The sequence below is a fragment of the Aulonocara stuartgranti genome, assembly GCF_965226115.1.
Source record: "Aulonocara stuartgranti genome assembly, chromosome: 1".
NCBI lineage: Eukaryota > Metazoa > Chordata > Actinopteri > Cichliformes > Cichlidae > Aulonocara > Aulonocara stuartgranti.
Window position 1 is genome coordinate 22668847 of NC_138939.1, and position 18478 is coordinate 22687324.

The 18478-nt window shown below is 39.3% G+C and overlaps 2 protein-coding genes across 2 annotated transcripts in view; one reads left to right on the forward strand and one right to left on the reverse strand.

The window, feature by feature from the left end:
• LOC309703837 (uncharacterized protein) overlaps window positions 1-18478 on the reverse strand; it is a 435129-nt gene that overhangs the window by 402560 nt on the left and 14091 nt on the right. The gene's annotated exons all lie outside the window — the stretch shown is intronic.
• On the forward strand, window positions 963-17827 carry slc17a6b (solute carrier family 17 member 6b). Its single transcript, XM_082503416.1, has 12 exons — window positions 963-1561; window positions 3477-3732; window positions 4584-4702; window positions 6382-6496; window positions 7672-7759; window positions 7873-7959; window positions 8369-8511; window positions 8709-8858; window positions 10041-10173; window positions 10528-10638; window positions 13132-13259; window positions 13998-17827. Exons 1-12 carry the CDS (start codon window positions 1488-1490, stop codon window positions 14337-14339), a joined length of 1746 nt encoding a protein of 581 aa, XP_082359542.1. The 5' UTR covers window positions 963-1487; the 3' UTR covers window positions 14340-17827.

The window sequence follows — 18478 nt, forward strand, 5'->3', positions numbered from 1 at the left end:
GTTGCTCCGGCACATCAGTGAAGACAAACCCAGTTTTTGAATAATGACTTCAGGAGAAGCCAAATATAAACTATTATACAAATGCAATATAAATACAAAAATCTAACAACAGACACACAAAATATGCACGAATAATCTCAAAGATTGTCACACAAAAGTTTCAGACTGCTATTTTCAACCACCAGGTGTCGCCCCATACCAACAAATAAAAAGAGCCTGGTCGCTTCCCCCAGGTTATTTGACTGTGAATAAAATAAGATCTTCGTATTAAAGCATATTATTATTATTATTATTATTATTATTATTATTATTATTATTATTATTATTATTATTATTATTATTATTATTATTATTATTATTATTATTCGACGTATGCTTTTGAGAAAGATTTCTTTTTAATTATTCTAAGATTTTCTTCATGCTTCTGTGGGAAGATGTGGTTGTCAAGGAGAGGAAAACCGGGGAGACGGCTAAATTATTGATGGATTCCTGCGTTGAGGAGCTTTTTGGAGGGCAGCACTGGGATGGGTGGGGGAGATCCACTCCTGTTCCATTGGTTTCCATAGCACCGCCCTCAGGAGAACTGCAGCTCTCATATGTACTGTTGCTGTTAATATTCGTTTTTTCTTCAAAGTGTTAAAAAACACAAGTTGATATAAAATAGCTTCATTTAGTTTCACATTTCAGCTGATAAATAAAGAGACCGATTGAGCTATAAAGCAGTTCCTTTTCTTCCCCTCACTATTTTTTTTTATTTGCTATTAGACACAGGCTCATTTAGCCTTTATAGCGTCTATATATAAATATATAGACATGGCGTTTGTGGGCATGTTGTGTTTTGCGTGTGGCCTTTATTTGGGCTGAGCAGCTGGCCAGATGTTTGGACGCGGAGCTTTGCTGTCGCTGACCTCGGTGCTGAACGCGACGTCAGATGAACCTGCGCTCACCACAGGAGACACGATACAGCCTCACTCGCTCTTTGATTTATTGAAGCCACTCCAAACGCCCACTCCCGCTTTCTGAACTTTAACTTTTGTTTTGTTGGATTTTTTTTTTTAATTATTTCATATCCATCATTCATTAGCTCTGTTTCTCCCCCCTCTCTCTTTCCTTTTTGGGTGCGAAGAGAGATCCATATCGCTCCACGACGCCGGCTATCAATTTTTTCGCTCGCTTTCGTCGTGATGGCACTTGGCTTGGCTACTGTACGCCAGGCAGGAGATGAGTTGGTGGTGGATGAAGGCGAACTGCTCGCTTGATCCCCCCTTTTTACACCAGGCTCTTTTCGCCTCTGCGCTTTCAGCCTAGCGCTGAGAATTATTCCCGGCTGTTGGATCGTCGCCTTCCTTGTGGGCTCATTTTTTTTCTCGTAATTTCGTTTGTTGTTTTCCTTGCAGCCGCTGCAGTCCAGCCATCCTGCGCTGTAACATGACGCCTGAACAGTAAAACAAATATTGAGAAAACAGGCCTGCATTCAGAAACTGGATATGGAGTCAGTAAAGACGAAAGCAACGGCGGGGGTGAAGGAATTTGCGGGGAAGACCCTGGGTCATATGTACAGGTAAGGACGGGCTCTTCTTTTTGTGGGTAAATCTGGACAACAGCGCGTTTGAAACCGTCTGAGCCCAAAATGCGATTATTTGTATGCTGGATTTTAACAAGGCACGACGTGTGGGTCCAGAGGGCACCCAGCACTGTCTCACAACTTACAGGGATGCTTAGTCACGCCTCTAGAAGAAAATAAGAAAATTCTCTCTCTCTCTCTCTCTCTCTCTGTGTGTGTGTGTGTGTGTGTGTGTGTGTGTTGCTGGCAAGGGTATGGATGCCACTAGATCCTGATGCAGGGGCCTGCACATGAATCTGATTGGCAGATTAGGTTAAAGAGGACGCGCAGGCCGCGCGAGAAATTTGTGGGACTCCACTCGTGATTTTTAAAGCATTTCACGATGTCGTTATAACCAAATAAAAGGAAATTCTATTCATTTGAATCATTTTAATCTACAGCTATCACTTTGATTAATTCAGCACCTCGATATGTGTGTGTGTCTTTTCTTTAATGTTGATGTTTGGTGATTTAAAAAACCCGTTTTATTTATTTTGTATTTATTTTTGAGTGTTCAGCAGAATAAATGCGTTTTTAGACTTCCCGCTATATTCACATCGGGCCTATTCCCTTGCGAATTCATCTTCTCCGCCTTACATACCCTTGCACCGAGTGCTTGCTCAAATCTGCAGGAGAAATGGAATTAAACCGACTTTCGTTAAACATCAGTGGCTCTCTGTATCCTCTCTGGCTTTACCCCCTGAACCAGGTCTTACGTTTCACCCCAAATACACGCATTTAATTCTAATATTCTGCTGTCCCTTTTATTTAACTTGGAATGTCTTCATTCGTTTGCAGAGACGGAGATTTACATGTTTTGATAACATTTTAGATTTAGACAATTAACTGATTGCGACAAACGCGATTTTCCTGGACAGAAAAAATTAATACATAAAAAAGAAAAGCACGAGGAGTTTGAGGAAAGCCCACAGACGGGTTGTCTGCAGGCTGGAGCTGTTGCTCGGTCCCTGAATGCTAATGAGTGTGAAAGCGAGCTGGGTGCTGCAATGCGGTACAGTCAGGGGCATATTCGACTTAATTCTGCTCTACAAGGGGAACCTTCATTCTCGTTTCCCATTAGAAGCTTTCCCCTCCTATTGGAGCAAATAAAAGCATCAAATTTATTTTTTTAATTCGTTGCAGGAGTCGTCTGACTAAAGCCTCACAGACATGCTGTCCTCAGTGTGAATAAATGCTCTCCATAATGTAAATACATCACAGAGGCCTAAACCTCCCACTACCTCTCTCTCATTATGGTGATTCTACAGGAAATGCTTCCAGGATTTACTTGACTGTTTGACAAGACGTCTCAAACAGTATCCTGGTCACACCCACACACACACACACACCCACCCACACACACACACACACACACATACTCCCAAGCACCCAGCCCCTACTAAAATATTCATGCTAAATGGAAATATTAATGGGCCTCCATGAAAGAAAGAAAAAAATCTGTTGTTTTTATAAATTTGAGAATCTTAATTTCATGTGGTGTTAGTTGGATCCGCAGACAGTGTTATTCTTAAGCGGTAGAAATCAAGATAACTGGACTTTTGTGGTTAGTGAAGAAGTTTCACCTCCCATCCAAGAGAGTCCCAGGTATTTACCCTGTGGACAAAGGGTGGGTTAGATCCTCCTCCAAAGGGACAACCCCATTAGACAATAAATACCTGGGACTCTCCATCAGTTTTCAGAACGAAAAAAAACCCCAAAACTCTTGGATGTGGATGAGGTATGAAATCTCTCCATGAACCTTAAGAAAGAAAGAAAGAATCCCAGTTGGCTTTATTTCAATCGCCTAAGACTGCCATGACCTGGATGAGTGAGGATCCACACAGACAGAGTTATCACCCCCTGGTTGTTGCAGGGTTATAGAAAGGAGGCAGAAAACCGGGGAAGTGATCGAGCTCACGGAGGATGGAAGGCCACGGGAGGCCGCTGAGAAGAAACCCCCGCTGTGCGACTGCAAGTGCTTCGGCCTGCCCCGCCGCTACATTATCGCCATCATGAGCGGCCTGGGCTTCTGCATCTCCTTCGGCATCCGATGCAACCTGGGCGTGGCCATAGTGGGCATGGTCAACAACAGCACGGTTCACCAGAACGGCAAGATCATCATCAAAGAGGTGTGGCAAAGCGAGCGAGCGAGTACACCGTGTACAGACGAGGCACATCATGGCACATGGTTATTAAAACGAGTTTCTCTGCACATGATAAATGAGAAACACATAAAGGCCTTCTATTGCTGGCACACTAGGCCGTGAAATAGCCCCCCTCTAAGTTTAAATGAACCACGGTAGTCATTTCTACAGAGCTTTAGTATACATACATCTGTGTGCAGGGAAAGTAAAAATGCGGCAGAGATGCTCCTGATTTAAATGGCACCAGGCCTCCACAGCTTACACAGGATATTCTTAGGATTAAATAGCATACATTGATGGTTCAATAAGATTTAAGATCAGTAGCGTCACTGTTTCCTGTGTATGGTGTAATAAATTACGTAGAACAGTGTCAGTGTCATGATGTAAAAGCCAGTCTTTTTCTTAAAGGGATATTACATACAAAAGGTGCATTAAAAATGTCTGAATATTTCGAACAATTTCTATAAAACATGTATTTAGTATTCATCCTGACCCCTATATTATACAACTGCATTATCTCAAATTTCGTCCAATATTCGTCTTTACCAAGAAAGCCAAACTGTTACACATAACTAGCTTGCTTTATATTATTTTTTTACGGGAAAATTAGGTGCTTTAGTAATCGGATCAATGAAAATCCAGTCGAAATAAACACATGCAGGCCTTTATTAAAAAGGCCCCCGTTTAGATTTATTCTTCGATAGAGTAAATTCGTTCATTTCTTGGTTAATTAGCCACAATAGAGCTCACATGCAACACATGTACGTTTTTCCAAAGCGCATAGGCCACTTGTTCATTTTAACTCCACTGTTTTTGTTTTCCATATTATCTGCCAGAAAGCCAAGTTCAACTGGGATCCAGAGACGGTGGGAATGATTCACGGATCTTTTTTCTGGGGCTATATCGTGACACAAATCCCGGGAGGATATATATCCTCCAGGCTGGCAGCGAACAGGTAGGCGGCACCTCCCCTGAATTACCATAAATACGACACAGCTATATTCAGTCGGCAGATTTTCGTGATTTGGTGTTGGGTATTAAAAGAATTGTTTGAACAATTGGCGTGACTTTCGTTTCCTCTTACTCCCTTTGTCTATTCATTTCTATATTTGCAATTTTTATCAACAGTGGGAAAACAAAAAACCCGTTCAGGCGGGGAGTGGAATAAAATCACCTCCGATTAAAAAGAATAGTAAAACCAAATACAGCCAAAAGCAGGCATAAAAATATCCGTGTCTGAACTGTGAAACGGATGAGCAGGTCACGGTTATATGCAGAGCATCTCTGCACAAAGGGAGCAGACAGTCTGCAGATCTGAAGTGATGCAGAGCTGCAGGGAGGGCACTGGGCTGGCAGGCCTGCAGCTCCTGGTGTCAGGGCTTTCTGCCACCTGTTAATGAGCTCCCTTGGGGGAGCCGGGTCTAATCTGTCGCTCTCTCAGGGCATGGATACCAGACCCGGTCCTGTCGCCAAAGGCTTTAATTCACATGAGCACTGCCAAATGCGTCAGTCATTATAATTACGTTAAACTGCAGAGACTGTATGCTGTCATATCAACAACACGGCACACATTTTAGTGGATGGACGTTGATATGGTACCAAACATTTCTCATCCAATCATTTTGCTCAAATAAAACGGAAAATTGTTTTTTTTAAATGATATTTTTGTGATATTTTTATTTAGGGCCCGCGACTTTTACAATCGTATCTCCCTGCAGTCCGTTTGTGTGATTGACACGAGGATGTAAGCGAATCAATCGGTCTCGTGCTCAACACTAGTCTCCACCGGATTAGGGCTTGTCCCCCCACGTGCGGAGGAGAGGGGCGGGGGAGTGTGGGACGTGACAAAAATGAGAAATAGCTGTGTGTTCGGCCTTGCTCTGCTTGCTCACCTGCTCCCTCCTAAAAATAAAGATGGAAAAATATGGCCTATCTATAAAATAAAAATAAAATAAAATAGCGATAATAAAAGCATTCCTGTTTCTACAACCTTCCATGTAAGCTTTCAGAATAAGCAGTGCTAGGGCTAAATTTAACAGCCTGATGAATAATTAGCCTGCATGAATCTTTTCTCCCCCGAGTTATAATGCAGAGCAGTCATCGGTTAATTGTCCTCTTCGCTCTCGGTCAGCGTCAAAACTAAAATTAAACGCCATTCTTCAGGAGAAACACGTCTCGAGCTGTACGAAAGCGAAAACGGTTGCTAAGCGACACGTGACGTGGTCATTTACGGGGTGTTGCTACTTCAAATATTCATTTACATGACGTCAAAGAGCGCGTGTAAGGCAGAGCCAATCAAATCCGAGGACCGGCGAACAGCCCTGCATCCTCCTCAGGTGCAGTGATGGTTTAAAGCTGAAATGGATGGTTTCGGCTTTTTCCAGCAAAACAAAGTAAAAACAAAGAGATTTAAAATTACCATTGGAAGTAACACATACTATTTTTTGTTTGTTTTATGGATTTGCTTTACTATGAGTGTCTGGAAAAAACCGGGCAATGTTCACCCAAAAAGCACGCTGTCGACTGTTGTGATACTTGATTAATAAAATGTGTTGCCATACGTTCAGCACAGTTAATAATGAGGCGATTTGCTATGATTGAAATTTAAAACGCTGGTCATTGTGATATTTTCAGGGTATTTGGTGCAGCCATCGTCCTCACCTCCACTCTCAACATGTTCATTCCCTCGGCTGCCCGAGTCCACTATGGGTGTGTCATATTTGTCAGGATATTACAAGGACTGGTGGAGGTAAGACACTGTCAGAGGTGCGTCACAGCAGTCTATGTTTTATTTTATGTTATTTTATTTTATTTTTATTGTGTGCATGAATAAAAAAATCAGCAATGAATTTATTCTCTCACTTTATTCGCTCACTGTATAATTTTAGTTCCCGAGAGAATAAAGAGTATGGCGTGCAGTTCAATAAAATGCGAGATGCACTGTATTGATCCAGTCCACTCCAACTGGTTCCATGGCTTTGTCCAGCTCATTTTTCTTTCCTTTATTGTGCCTTTTTGTGCCTGAATACAAACAACAGTAAAGTGATCCTGCAGAGATGGATAATGGGGAAAATGTTGATTTGCAGAGGGATATCAATCCTCCTGGCTTTGTAGTGAAATTAGACACTCATGTTGATGAAATATACCTATTGGAGTAAAAAACATGGAGGGCTTATAATGCAGTTCTCACATGGGCTATAAAGTCTGTTGCGATAGATATAAACATACAAAGATACAGCTTTTCCTGGACATATAAACACGTGGTAATGTACACAGTTAATTTCCTTAAAGACCAGCAGGCCCTACTGTAAGGAAGCCTGCAGACTGGATTTAAAATCAGTGAAGTTTGTTCAAATTAGAGGCTGATTAGCATTTAATGTCTGCAGGCCTGTTTTGCTTCTTGAACAGCTCATCAGGTCATCACGGTGCTGAGCTGTTTGTTCATGGTAATTACAAGGGCGAAAATGTTAATTTTGATTACTTATGACATGTCTATTGGTTCAGATTCAAGTCTAACTGGGTATTCCAGATGGACGTTTAACACATCCTAAACCTGAAAATATCTGTATTCATATACATATAATAATACATCTGTATAATAATTTAATTATGCTTTGGTCTAGAAATCCTGAAAGCCTTTCCTGTTATAATAGTATTCATACAGTAGCCTACAAAACAAGTGCAAGCTAATGAAAGTACATGCTCTGCAATTGTGCCATTGTTCAAATTTTGCAATATTTTTCACACAGACCATATAGATTGGCTACATTTATATAATCCCTCTGGCCTCTGGGAGACAAGAGTACATGCATCTCTATAACAACAATAGCTTAGAAGAACAGGCCAAAGTGCAGAGAGTTTCACTGATGATTATTGTTTTACTGTAACAAATGAAAACAGACTGTTCCTTGTGGTTGGTTTTAGGGAGTGACCTACCCAGCCTGTCATGGGATCTGGAGTAAATGGGCGCCGCCATTAGAAAGGAGTCGTCTGGCCACCCTCTCATTCTGTGGTAAATACTTTTGTTTCTGTTTCTCCTTCTAGATACAGATATGATTTGTTAAACTTTACTTTACCTTGATGATGTCTGTCCTTGCAAGCACTGAATCGCTTTCTCCTTGCCAGGCTCCTATGCTGGTGCTGTGATTGCGATGCCTCTGGCTGGGGTCTTGGTTCAGTATACAGGATGGTCCTCAGTGTTCTATGTCTACGGTAAGACTGTAAGACTCAGTGAGGGACTGCATGGGATAGGCATGCATATTGATACAAAAAGAACTGGAGATAAATTTTTATATATGAAAAATACATGTAGGTTATAAATGTAACTGTTTTTAAGCTTGGCGAAAAACTAAGAGACTTCAGTGAAAGTCAAATGGATTTAGCCAGGCAGACTATGTATTGATTTTTCCCCCCCCTGATGTTTTGGTGTGTCAATAAATAACCCCCATGTCTTTCTCTGTGGACTGGATACAGTTAGCTTTCCTGTCTGGCTTTTATTCTCTCAGGCATTTTAGAAAGATCAGGCTGCCAGAGTCTCTGCATGTGCTTACTGCTGAGGTCAAAATTAGTTGCAATGCTTCTTCTGTACACCTTCTGACTTGTAATTTGTCCATACAAACAGGATGCTTTGGCATCTTCTGGTATATGTTCTGGATCTTGGTGTCTTATGAGAGCCCTGCTGAACATCCAACCATCACTGATGAGGAACGCTGCTACATTGAGGAGAGCATTGGAGAGAGTGCCAAGCTAACGGGACCTGCAGAGGTGAGGGGACACCAAAAACGTCAAAAACCTGGGCTTAAGTAACCTCACAAAATACCCCGTTTTTAGCCCATTTTTATTTATTTATTTTTTTGTAAGAAGCATTGCAAAAATATGAACACAGTTCCAGAAACTGTCAGTCAGGCAAAGCTCTTTACCTTCATGTGAACACAACCATCATTTTTCTTAATCTTTTCCAGAAATTCAAGACACCCTGGAGGAAGTTCTTCACCTCTATGCCTGTCTATGCAATTATTGTGGCCAACTTCTGCAGGAGCTGGACATTTTACCTGCTGCTGATTAGCCAGCCTGCATATTTTGAAGAAGTGTTTGGTTTTGAGATAAGCAAGGTGAGCTTACAAAAAATGTCACAAGACAACCAAAAAAAGAAAAAAAAAGAATAGAGACATGAAAGATTAAAGTCGTAAAGAAAACCCCTCACCACTCAGATTCAGTCTGTTTAAAGCTGAGAGTGACGCTTTGCTCTTGGACAGATTCATTGATTTATTATGAGAATCAGTGTGAGTGCAGCTGGTGGCCAATAGTTCTCTCTCATGAACTGATACACATCATAACAAAGTGATGCAATATACATTTCCACTATATATCCATGCTTATCTTTTAAGGCCTGTGTGAACTTTTTCAGATGATGGAATAAAAAAACACATCAAAGCAACTGTAACTTCAACAGGTTTAAATTTAAAAAACAAAATGCACTGTAGTTATTTTATATATTGCACAGAATCTCTTAGAGCAACGATGTCAAGGTCATTTTACATTAAGGGCCACAAACAATCCACTTTAATCTTAAATGGGCCTGGTGAGTGAAACGTTTAATTATGTGGGGATTAAATTACATATTTAATCCCTGCGATATATTAATATGAGATAAAGAAGTGCAATTTCAACAGGATGTGTCAGTTTTTCTACATGATATTGTAGGTCAGTGCCGGGAATGTCCTGTAGTTTTAAAACATTGTTTTTTTGTCAATTGATGAAAATTTTACTTGTTTTTAACTGAAATTTCTATATTAGACAGTAAACAACTAGAACTTTTCAGTAATTTAATTGTTTATCTTTTAATTAACTACTTTGGTGTAGCATGAATGGCTGTGGGGAGGTCTTTATCAACAGAAAAAGGTGTAAAATGTAGAAATATACAGTAAAAATTCCAAAGATTTATGCCATTCATCTTATTTTAGTGACTTTCAAATCAGAAATTTGTTATTTGCTCTATAAGACCAATATATGCTCAAAGTGTGTTTGAGTTTGATCCTTATTAGCTGCTCATTCCCTCAAACATTCATTTGACAAAGTATGAAAATGCATTAAAAACAGGGATATTTTCTATTTTCTGCTCAGCTACTTTGAATAAGTGAGAAAATACGAATAATGAAAAATATAGAATGTCCTAAATTGTAGAGCCTTTTAAAAATTAATGGAGAAACATCTTCAAAAGTATAAATCTTCATCTATTATACTAGCATTCAGCTGTGCATCTAATTTTATTGATTTTCTGTATGGGACTTTAGGTCGGTGCACTATCTGCCCTCCCCCACTTGGTGATGACCATCATTGTGCCCATTGGTGGCCAGCTGGCCGACTACCTGCGCAGCAAGAACATCCTGACAACTACCACTGTCAGGAAAATCATGAACTGCGGAGGTGAGAAGTCTGAACCGAGGATGAAATCAAAAATTTCCACACCTCTCTTTGCACGGCTGCAGGGTGTTATTTTGATGGTGTCAGATCCATAGTGTTGTTTTTAAGGTGCTCTTAACGGCCAGCTGGGCTGCAGAGATGGTTTTGTTTATATTTTTTGGTAAAAATCTATCTGCTCAATACTTCAGTACACGGGTTGACTCACTGATTGTGACTGTGCATTGATTTCATATCTGACACTTGTGTAATTGAGTGCAGATCATGTATCACGCTTAATTCAATTGGCACCACAATGACCAACTGCCCGTGGGCTTTGTCTGTGCTTGTGTGTGTGACACTACTGTCTCTCCCTGCCAGGATTTGGCATGGAGGCCACATTGCTACTGGTGGTAGGATATTCCCACAGCAAAGGGGTGGCGATCTCCTTCCTCGTGCTTGCAGTGGGCTTCAGTGGATTTGCTATATCAGGTTAGTAGGCGTAAAAAGATCAGAATATATGTGGTATGAAACAAGATGTAAATTAAAAGTGATTAAATAATGTCATCACTGTTTAGATTTAGCTTTATTTCATTTAATGTTTAATGATTTGGGGCTTCAGTGAAAAGGATAACAAGCTAGACAAAGAATAAATATACTTGTAAGCAACACTTGGTGCTACTGCACTGCTTTTTGAGACAATTTATAAAATGACCCAGAGCTTACAAAGAAAGTGTGCACTTTTTTAACATTAATACAGCAGCAATCAGCTGCCCTTTATGGACAAAGTATTGGGCCAAGCCTCTTAATCCTTCAATTCAGGTATTTTTATTTGTTTATCCTTTATGTAATCAGAAAGTCCTTTCAGATTAGCATCTCTTTTTTTTAGGGGAGTCCTGCCCAAGAAGGCCCACCATTACAATGTTACACTGTTTCAAATTAATAATAAAACATAACATCAACATACATAAAACAAGTCATAGTCAAAATAATACAAGGACAAGCTGGAGAATGCTCTGAACTCACATAGGGCGACAAAATCATTCCACTTCAATGTGCTCTGACGGTCATTCTATGACCAAGGTGCAAAACAAGAGAGCGCTGTTCTACCCAGTTCAGACAAATGCAACCCAGTTACCACAGGAGTGGTGCTCTTCAGTCCTCTTTACAAGTGAACGACTGGGTCATTCTGAAGTGCTCAGTGCACAGTACTGTAATATAACGTTACCACAGCAAAAAGGCAGTTTATGAAATTTCTTCCCTCCTAGTTCTTCTATGAACAACTGTTAAGTGGGATTATTGCAAAGTGGAAGTATTTAGGAACCACAGCAACTGAGCCACAAAGTGTCAGACCATGTAAAGTTACAGAGTGGTGTTGACACTCTAGTAGGCGCTCTTTTGAGGCACATCATCAAGCCCAACCGATGTTCAAGGGGGTGTTAATTATATTAATAATAAAAGCCAATATTACGTATTTGCCACCTTGCCACCATATTGTATCAACATTTTTAACGGCAAATAAAAATAAAATCCTAAAGAAGAGATGGGAGAAAAACCCTTTGATCACTCAGCAAGGACACAACAAACACCTAACTCAAGCTTAATCGGGCAGAATGCAAAAGAGTGATTAATGACTTGCTTTGATAACAGACGGCATATATTTTAAAACTACATTGTTGGGTTATCTTAGTGAGGACTCATAAATAACTACACATAACAGTTGTTAGGAAACTCCTGTAACAAAAATAAATAGCAGCCGAACAAATATATATATGCCTAATATCAGTCTAGATACTGCTATGTATGATGTTAAAGGCAGCTCGGTACTTTTTGTCTATATAATATATGTACAGTAAGGATTTGATGGAGCCATTGCATGCTCAGCAGAGATCATAGTGACACTCCCTCTGTGCGTGTTGTATTACAATTTATGTGCCTTTGTTTCCATTCAGGTCAGTTTCAGAGTCTGCTCTTTGTTTCACTTCAATCTCAAATTTGAATTTTGTCCGAAATAATTGTCATTCAGTTTGTTTTTAAGACTACCATAGGCTGGCAGTTGTGGCTTTGAGTTTTTCAGAATCAGAATCAGAATCCTCTATTGATCCCTAGGGGAAATTATTTTTTGTTACAGTGCCTTTTGGACTTTATTTACAACTTCTTGGTTGAATGAGGCATAAAATAAGACGACGTGTGACAGATGTGCTGATTTGTTTTGGTATTAAATGCTGTTGCTCTGTGTTCTATATTTGATGCTAGAGCTAGAAGACTAGCATACCACAATGAGTAGAACCAGGAGAAACAGCGAGTGTGGCTTTCTCCAGCGTTTTAAAAATAAAACAAGCATTTATGAAGCTAATTAACACATCATATCGTGTCTATTTAATTCATAATAAATAAAAGTGTTTATTTATTATTTCTTAGCTAAGTACAGACTTCAAGTTGGATATTTGGACAAAAAGACTATAAAAATGACCTTTTTCCATGGAAATTATCCATAATTAGAAAGCTGTGGAGAGTAAAAGTAGAAATTTAATTTCATTAATGATCCTAAACCTTTAGGCCAGCTATTCATTCAACAGCTGTTGTCATGTTTATGCTCAGTTATAGAAGCTGCAGATATCTGTGACTACGTGCAAAATCAGTTTCTTGCTGGTGTTCTCCAGCTTTCTCCAAGAGTGTTTAATAATTCAGTGCTAGCTGTCTCGGGAGACTTGCCAGGCAGGCGGCGTGCAGCAGCTCACGAGGACACTTACTCATTCAGCTAGTCAGAGTGGGGGAGGAGGTCGTGTGGCGAGTTGGTGCCTATTTCTGCAACAAGATGGTCACCATTTGTGCTACTTTTATCTGTAACTGTGTCATGCATCAGTTGCCTTTTATACTTTACTCATAGCATTTGCCCTTTCTGTATCAAACTGGCCTTTAAATTATGTTAACCAGGCTTGTAGCTCACAAAGATAAAATCTTTTGTTGTTGTTTTGCTGTCAGGCTTCAATGTCAATCACCTGGATATTGCTCCGCGTTATGCCAGTATCCTAATGGGCATCTCTAATGGTGTGGGCACCTTATCTGGCATGGTGTGCCCGCTGATTGTTGGTGCTATGACAAAGCACAAGGTAAGGGCTTTTCCTCCAAATGTGACAGAATCATGAAAATCATACATTTCAAATGTGTGCAAAAATTAACAAATAACTCTGAAGTTTACTTTAATTTTCCCTGCTTGACATTAAAAAGCATACAGCATACCTTTCATTAATGGTTTCTGGCAACATTTGCATAAACAGTTAAAGAAATAACAGCATGTTATACATTTGCTGTAAAAGTACAGAGAAATTATACTTCACCCAGACATTTACAAATTCAATTCAATTCAGTTTTATTTATACATGAACAAAATCGCACTACAGTTACCTCGAGGCGTTTTGTCTTCTAAGGTAAAGACAATAACAATAAGAGAGAAATGGCCTAAATCTGCATGCAGTGACCTTGTAGTTTTTTTCACGTAGCTATATGAGTATACTATATATGTATTACTATATATGAGTAAACTCTAGAAATGTCTTGATTATCTATTATTTATTTAAATAAATAAGACTAAGACCATCCCTCTGGGAGCTAGCCCACAAAAGTATAACTTGCTTTTACTTGTACTTCTCGGTAGCAAGTATTGTTTTCTACATGGACTGATGTCATTTCTAGACATAATTTGATGTGTGCAGCCACAGATTTACAAAGTAGACACCTTTTAAATATTTCTCCAATACTCTGCTCCAAGGTCACAAATAATAAACAGGCAAATTGTTGGTATGATCAGCGTATTTATGAAAACACTATTTTTTTTCTTCCCTCTTCAGACCAGAGAGGAGTGGCAGTATGTATTCCTCATAGCCTCCTTGGTGCATTATGGAGGCGTGATCTTCTACGGCCTTTTTGCATCAGGAGAAAAACAGCCGTGGGCTGACCCGGAACTGACCAGTGAGGAGAAGTGTGGCTTCATTGATGAGGACGAGCTGGCAGAAGAAACAGGTGACATCACTCAGAGCTACGGTGCTTTCGGAGGGCCAGCCAAGACATATGGTGCAACCACACAGGTGAATGGAGGCTGGGCTGCCAGCTGGGAGAAGACAGAGGAGTATGTCCAGGAAGAAGCACAGGGAGGAGGCTATGGATACAGGCAGGATGAGGGATACTCCTAAACCAAACACGCACTCACTGATATATGAGTAGGTTTATTTTCCTGAGTGTCAGATTTAGTCTTAAAATGATCTACAAATGATAAACAAGAAAACCTACAATCCGTTGTCGTATTGATTGCACAAATTCTAAAGAAAACAAATAAAAAATGTAAAAAAAAAAAAAAAAGATCAACTCAATGTTAAAATGAGATCATATAAATAACTAAAGCTATTTGATTAATAGAGGTGTAACACATATCAAATTGGCAGTCTGTTAACGTATTATTATGCATATTAATGATAGATATATTTATTTGGAGTCCAACTGTGTATAAACATGAACATTTTCATCCCATCAGCTAAGGTTTCCTGACCACACTGAAGCCTGTAGAAGTACATAGAAGCTGACCCTTATTAATCAAATGAACAAGTACAGTACAATGTCCTCCAAGCCAGCCATCTCAGTGTGTGAATATGTCACTGCACAATATTGTAAACAGAAACTAGACACTCTCTTGGTATAGATCGTACTCTCTCTCTCCTGAATGCACTCGCAGTCGTGTGTCCTTTTTAATGCACATTACTTTTGATTTCTCATCACCAGCCTCTGTGTGTCTTGAACATGGAAGCGACCTGGTGTGGAGGCTTGTAAAGCGGCATTGTAACTTGTGATGCTCATTTAGTTACACATGCAAACGATAAAAAAAGAAGTGTCCTATCTGTAATTCCTTTTGTGACCCTGTACTGCTGCAGTTGAGCGTTTTTTTGTGTGTGTTTGCAGCCCAACACATCTTAGCAGTGTAGTGAAGGAATTAAGCCGCTCCCATTGTAATACTCAGCATCACCGTCATGCCACTTAGAATGTAACTGTACCAATGCATTGTTTTAAAGATTTATCTAAAATAAAACATATATGAAAGAAATATTGTATGAATTCAGATATAGCTGGATCACAATAGTTATTGTCATATAAGACCTTATCAAGGGTTTGTGCAATGGAAAGTCTTTGGGGACCAACCAAAACAAGTATGAGAGCCTTACTATTATAGAACTGCAAAATTAATATTATTTAAAAAGAGAAGAATAAATAATAATAAGAGATATTTAGAAATTTTAACAAACGGATGCATGAGGACATTTGAATGCATCATATTAAAAACTCCTGAAAGATTCATGTTTCCTCACAGCATCTATTAAGATTTTAACACAGAGGTTTAATCAGATTTGACTGACAGTAACTAAGCAATCCTTCACTACATAAATGTTGTAATGTTGCCCTTTTGTTCCCCAGCTGAACCCCGCACACATAAATCCGTCATCTTACAAGAGTGAGAAAAATGCAGGTGTTCAAAGCAAGAGGTAAAAATTGTTTACAAACATTCCCCCCAAAAAGTATTTGTATGTTAACATACAGTATATTTTCACTTTTCATGAGATTCAGCAAAACGGGAGATTTCTATTTATATGGATGGAAAACCAAAAGCAGCACTACAGAAAGGAGGCAGTTTATGCACTGATAAACAGTGTGGACGTCTGACTTATCGAAAGTGTTTTAGAGTCAGAATTAGACAGAAATGCAAGACAACCCAGAACCATCTGTTTGTCCTCAGTCTGCACTCACACTGACGAGATCTGAAGGGGGTACATTTTCTTTATTTTGTCTCAAGTTGGCACTTCACAGTGTAGATGTGTGTGGCTGTGTATTTATGCATGGAACAAAGTGAAATGTGTAGTGTGTCCTTTTTTAACGTTTCTTTTTTCTTCCAAAGTTTTTCGTCTTCGTCTCTGAAACTGTTACTGTTGCTTCAATTTCTTTGCACAATTTACCAAAGGTGAAAAGCTGAGCTGGGTTTTAGCTGGAAGTCAAACATTTTTAAGGTAGTACAGACCATCAGCAGTGAGGTTCCAGCATATTGGACCTTCAGTGTGCAGGTGGCACCAAACATTACTCAGTGTACAAAGCAATAAATCCATAGTAACAGTTCTGGTCAGACATCATGAACACTCATTGTGTAACTGTTTTTTTTTTTTAAAAAAAAGGCATTTGTTAAACATGTCGTGTTTTTTGTGATAACAAATGTAGAAAACAAACACTTGTAAAGAAAAATATGTAAAAAAAAATTACATTTATAAAATATTGTACTAGAGTCCAACGCAAACGTCTTTGACAACACGAAAAGTCTAAGGAGTTTGTGAAGGGGCTGCTCACCAGATGAGAATGATAAACTGAGCTCTGCCTGAGTGGCAAATGCTCTTCCTCTTCTTCTTCTTCATGTTTCTGATTTTGTTTTGCCGTGGTCCACACTGACTTTGTGCTGTCGTTGTTCTTTCACTCTCTTTCTCTCTTTCTTTTCTCAGCACTATGTTGGGTTAATGTGTTTCATTCAGTGGCCGGACCCCCGATGTCTTATTACCCTCCTCTCCTCTCCTGTACAACCACTAATTCAGTGTCACAATATTCATTGACATAAAGGTTGAAACGTAAACATGCGATTTTGAAAAATAGCAAATGTTGCAACCTGAAGTAGTAAGAAGTTTCCTGTTTTTGTGCCTCTGAAGTTAAAGTGTGAGTCTATGGCTTCTGTTGCTGTGTAAATTGAGAGGTTTGTTGATGTCAAAATGAAATACTCCATATCCTTTTTGATATAAAAAATGATGATAAACAAATCTGTTTGTGTCTCGAGTATTTGTACTGGCAACAAAGACGAATAAATAATGCAAAATAAAATTCAGGCAACACTGAATAACTTGTTACTTTTACCTCATGCTGATCTAGTGAAGTAGTTTGCAAAGAGTTTCTGTTTTACACATCCTGCAGGCAATGAAGCAACATCGCCTTTAACTGTAGTCATGTTTCCGGCCATCTGCGGCCAGTGTTTCACTTCTATGGAGTCATATAATACCACTGAATCGATTACTGTCAGTGATTTAAAAAAGCTACGGTCACATCAGAAGCAACAATTTGTAAAATGTAGATTACTTCTAGGGAAAAAAAATCTTGGATGATTGAATTTATTGCCAAACAAAAATTAAGCTTTTGACATAGCAACTCTAATAAATCCTACATTCTTTGTGAATTGTTGCTTTTTTTGTCTCCAATTATGAGTTTATATAGTTGATAAAGATTGGACGATAACAAATGTATATACACGTGTCTGTACTCAGTGTCCTGGTGGATAGCTTTGCATTTAAGCGCCTTGAGGCAACTGTTGTCATGGATTGGTGCTATATAAATAAAACTGAATTGAATTGAAAAATGTCATCCAGAGGTAAATGTGGAAGATTAGAGCTTCACTTCCTGTGCTGTGTGGTGTGATGATTAAGTTTAAACCTTGATGCTCTGTCAAACGAGCACTACGTCAGTCGTGCAATCAAACAGGGTTGAACTCTCAAATGCATATTTGTGAATGTATGTTTTGTTTTGCACTGATAAAAAAAAAGGTTTGCAGTGAAGCAGGTCTGAGGACAGAAAACATTATGTGTTTCCCCCCTCGGTGATATTTTTTAACAGCAGAATATAAATAAAAGAAACATGTCACTGAGTTGGCTGTTTTGGATCTTTTGTTCTTTTTATTTAATCAACCAATTTAACATAATTGGATTCTTTCTCATCACAGCTTCCTGTATTAGAGTTCAGACAAACAAGGCCTCTGCATTTGTCATAGTGATGCAGCAGTATCATTCATGAGACCTGCCAAGTTGTATCTTATTGCTTTATTTCAAGTTTATATTCATAACATATGTCAGGTTTTTTGTGGACTTTGGTCCAAAAAACACAAAAGAAAAACAGGAATAATTAAAAGAATTTGCTTTATCCAGGCAATCGTAACTGTAAGGCTGAGATTTACTGTTCCACCAAGGCCACAGGAAGTACACAGTTAATGGCTGCCCTCCTTCCCCCTTCGGTGAAATCAATAGGGTCAGTCTCCAGTGTTCTGCGAGACCTATTGACTGTTCTAACCTCTTAATGGAGATGAGAGGGAGGAGGAGCACTTATTGAGCTATTTGGAAGTGTTACTTCGATTTAAGTGCTGACTCCTTCCTCCATTCTCAAATCTACAGCACATGGTTCTCACAGATGGTCGCACATATTCAACAAACTGAAACAGTGTGTCCCAGCCTGATAAAGGTCCCACTCAGAAAACTTAAACAATTATGAG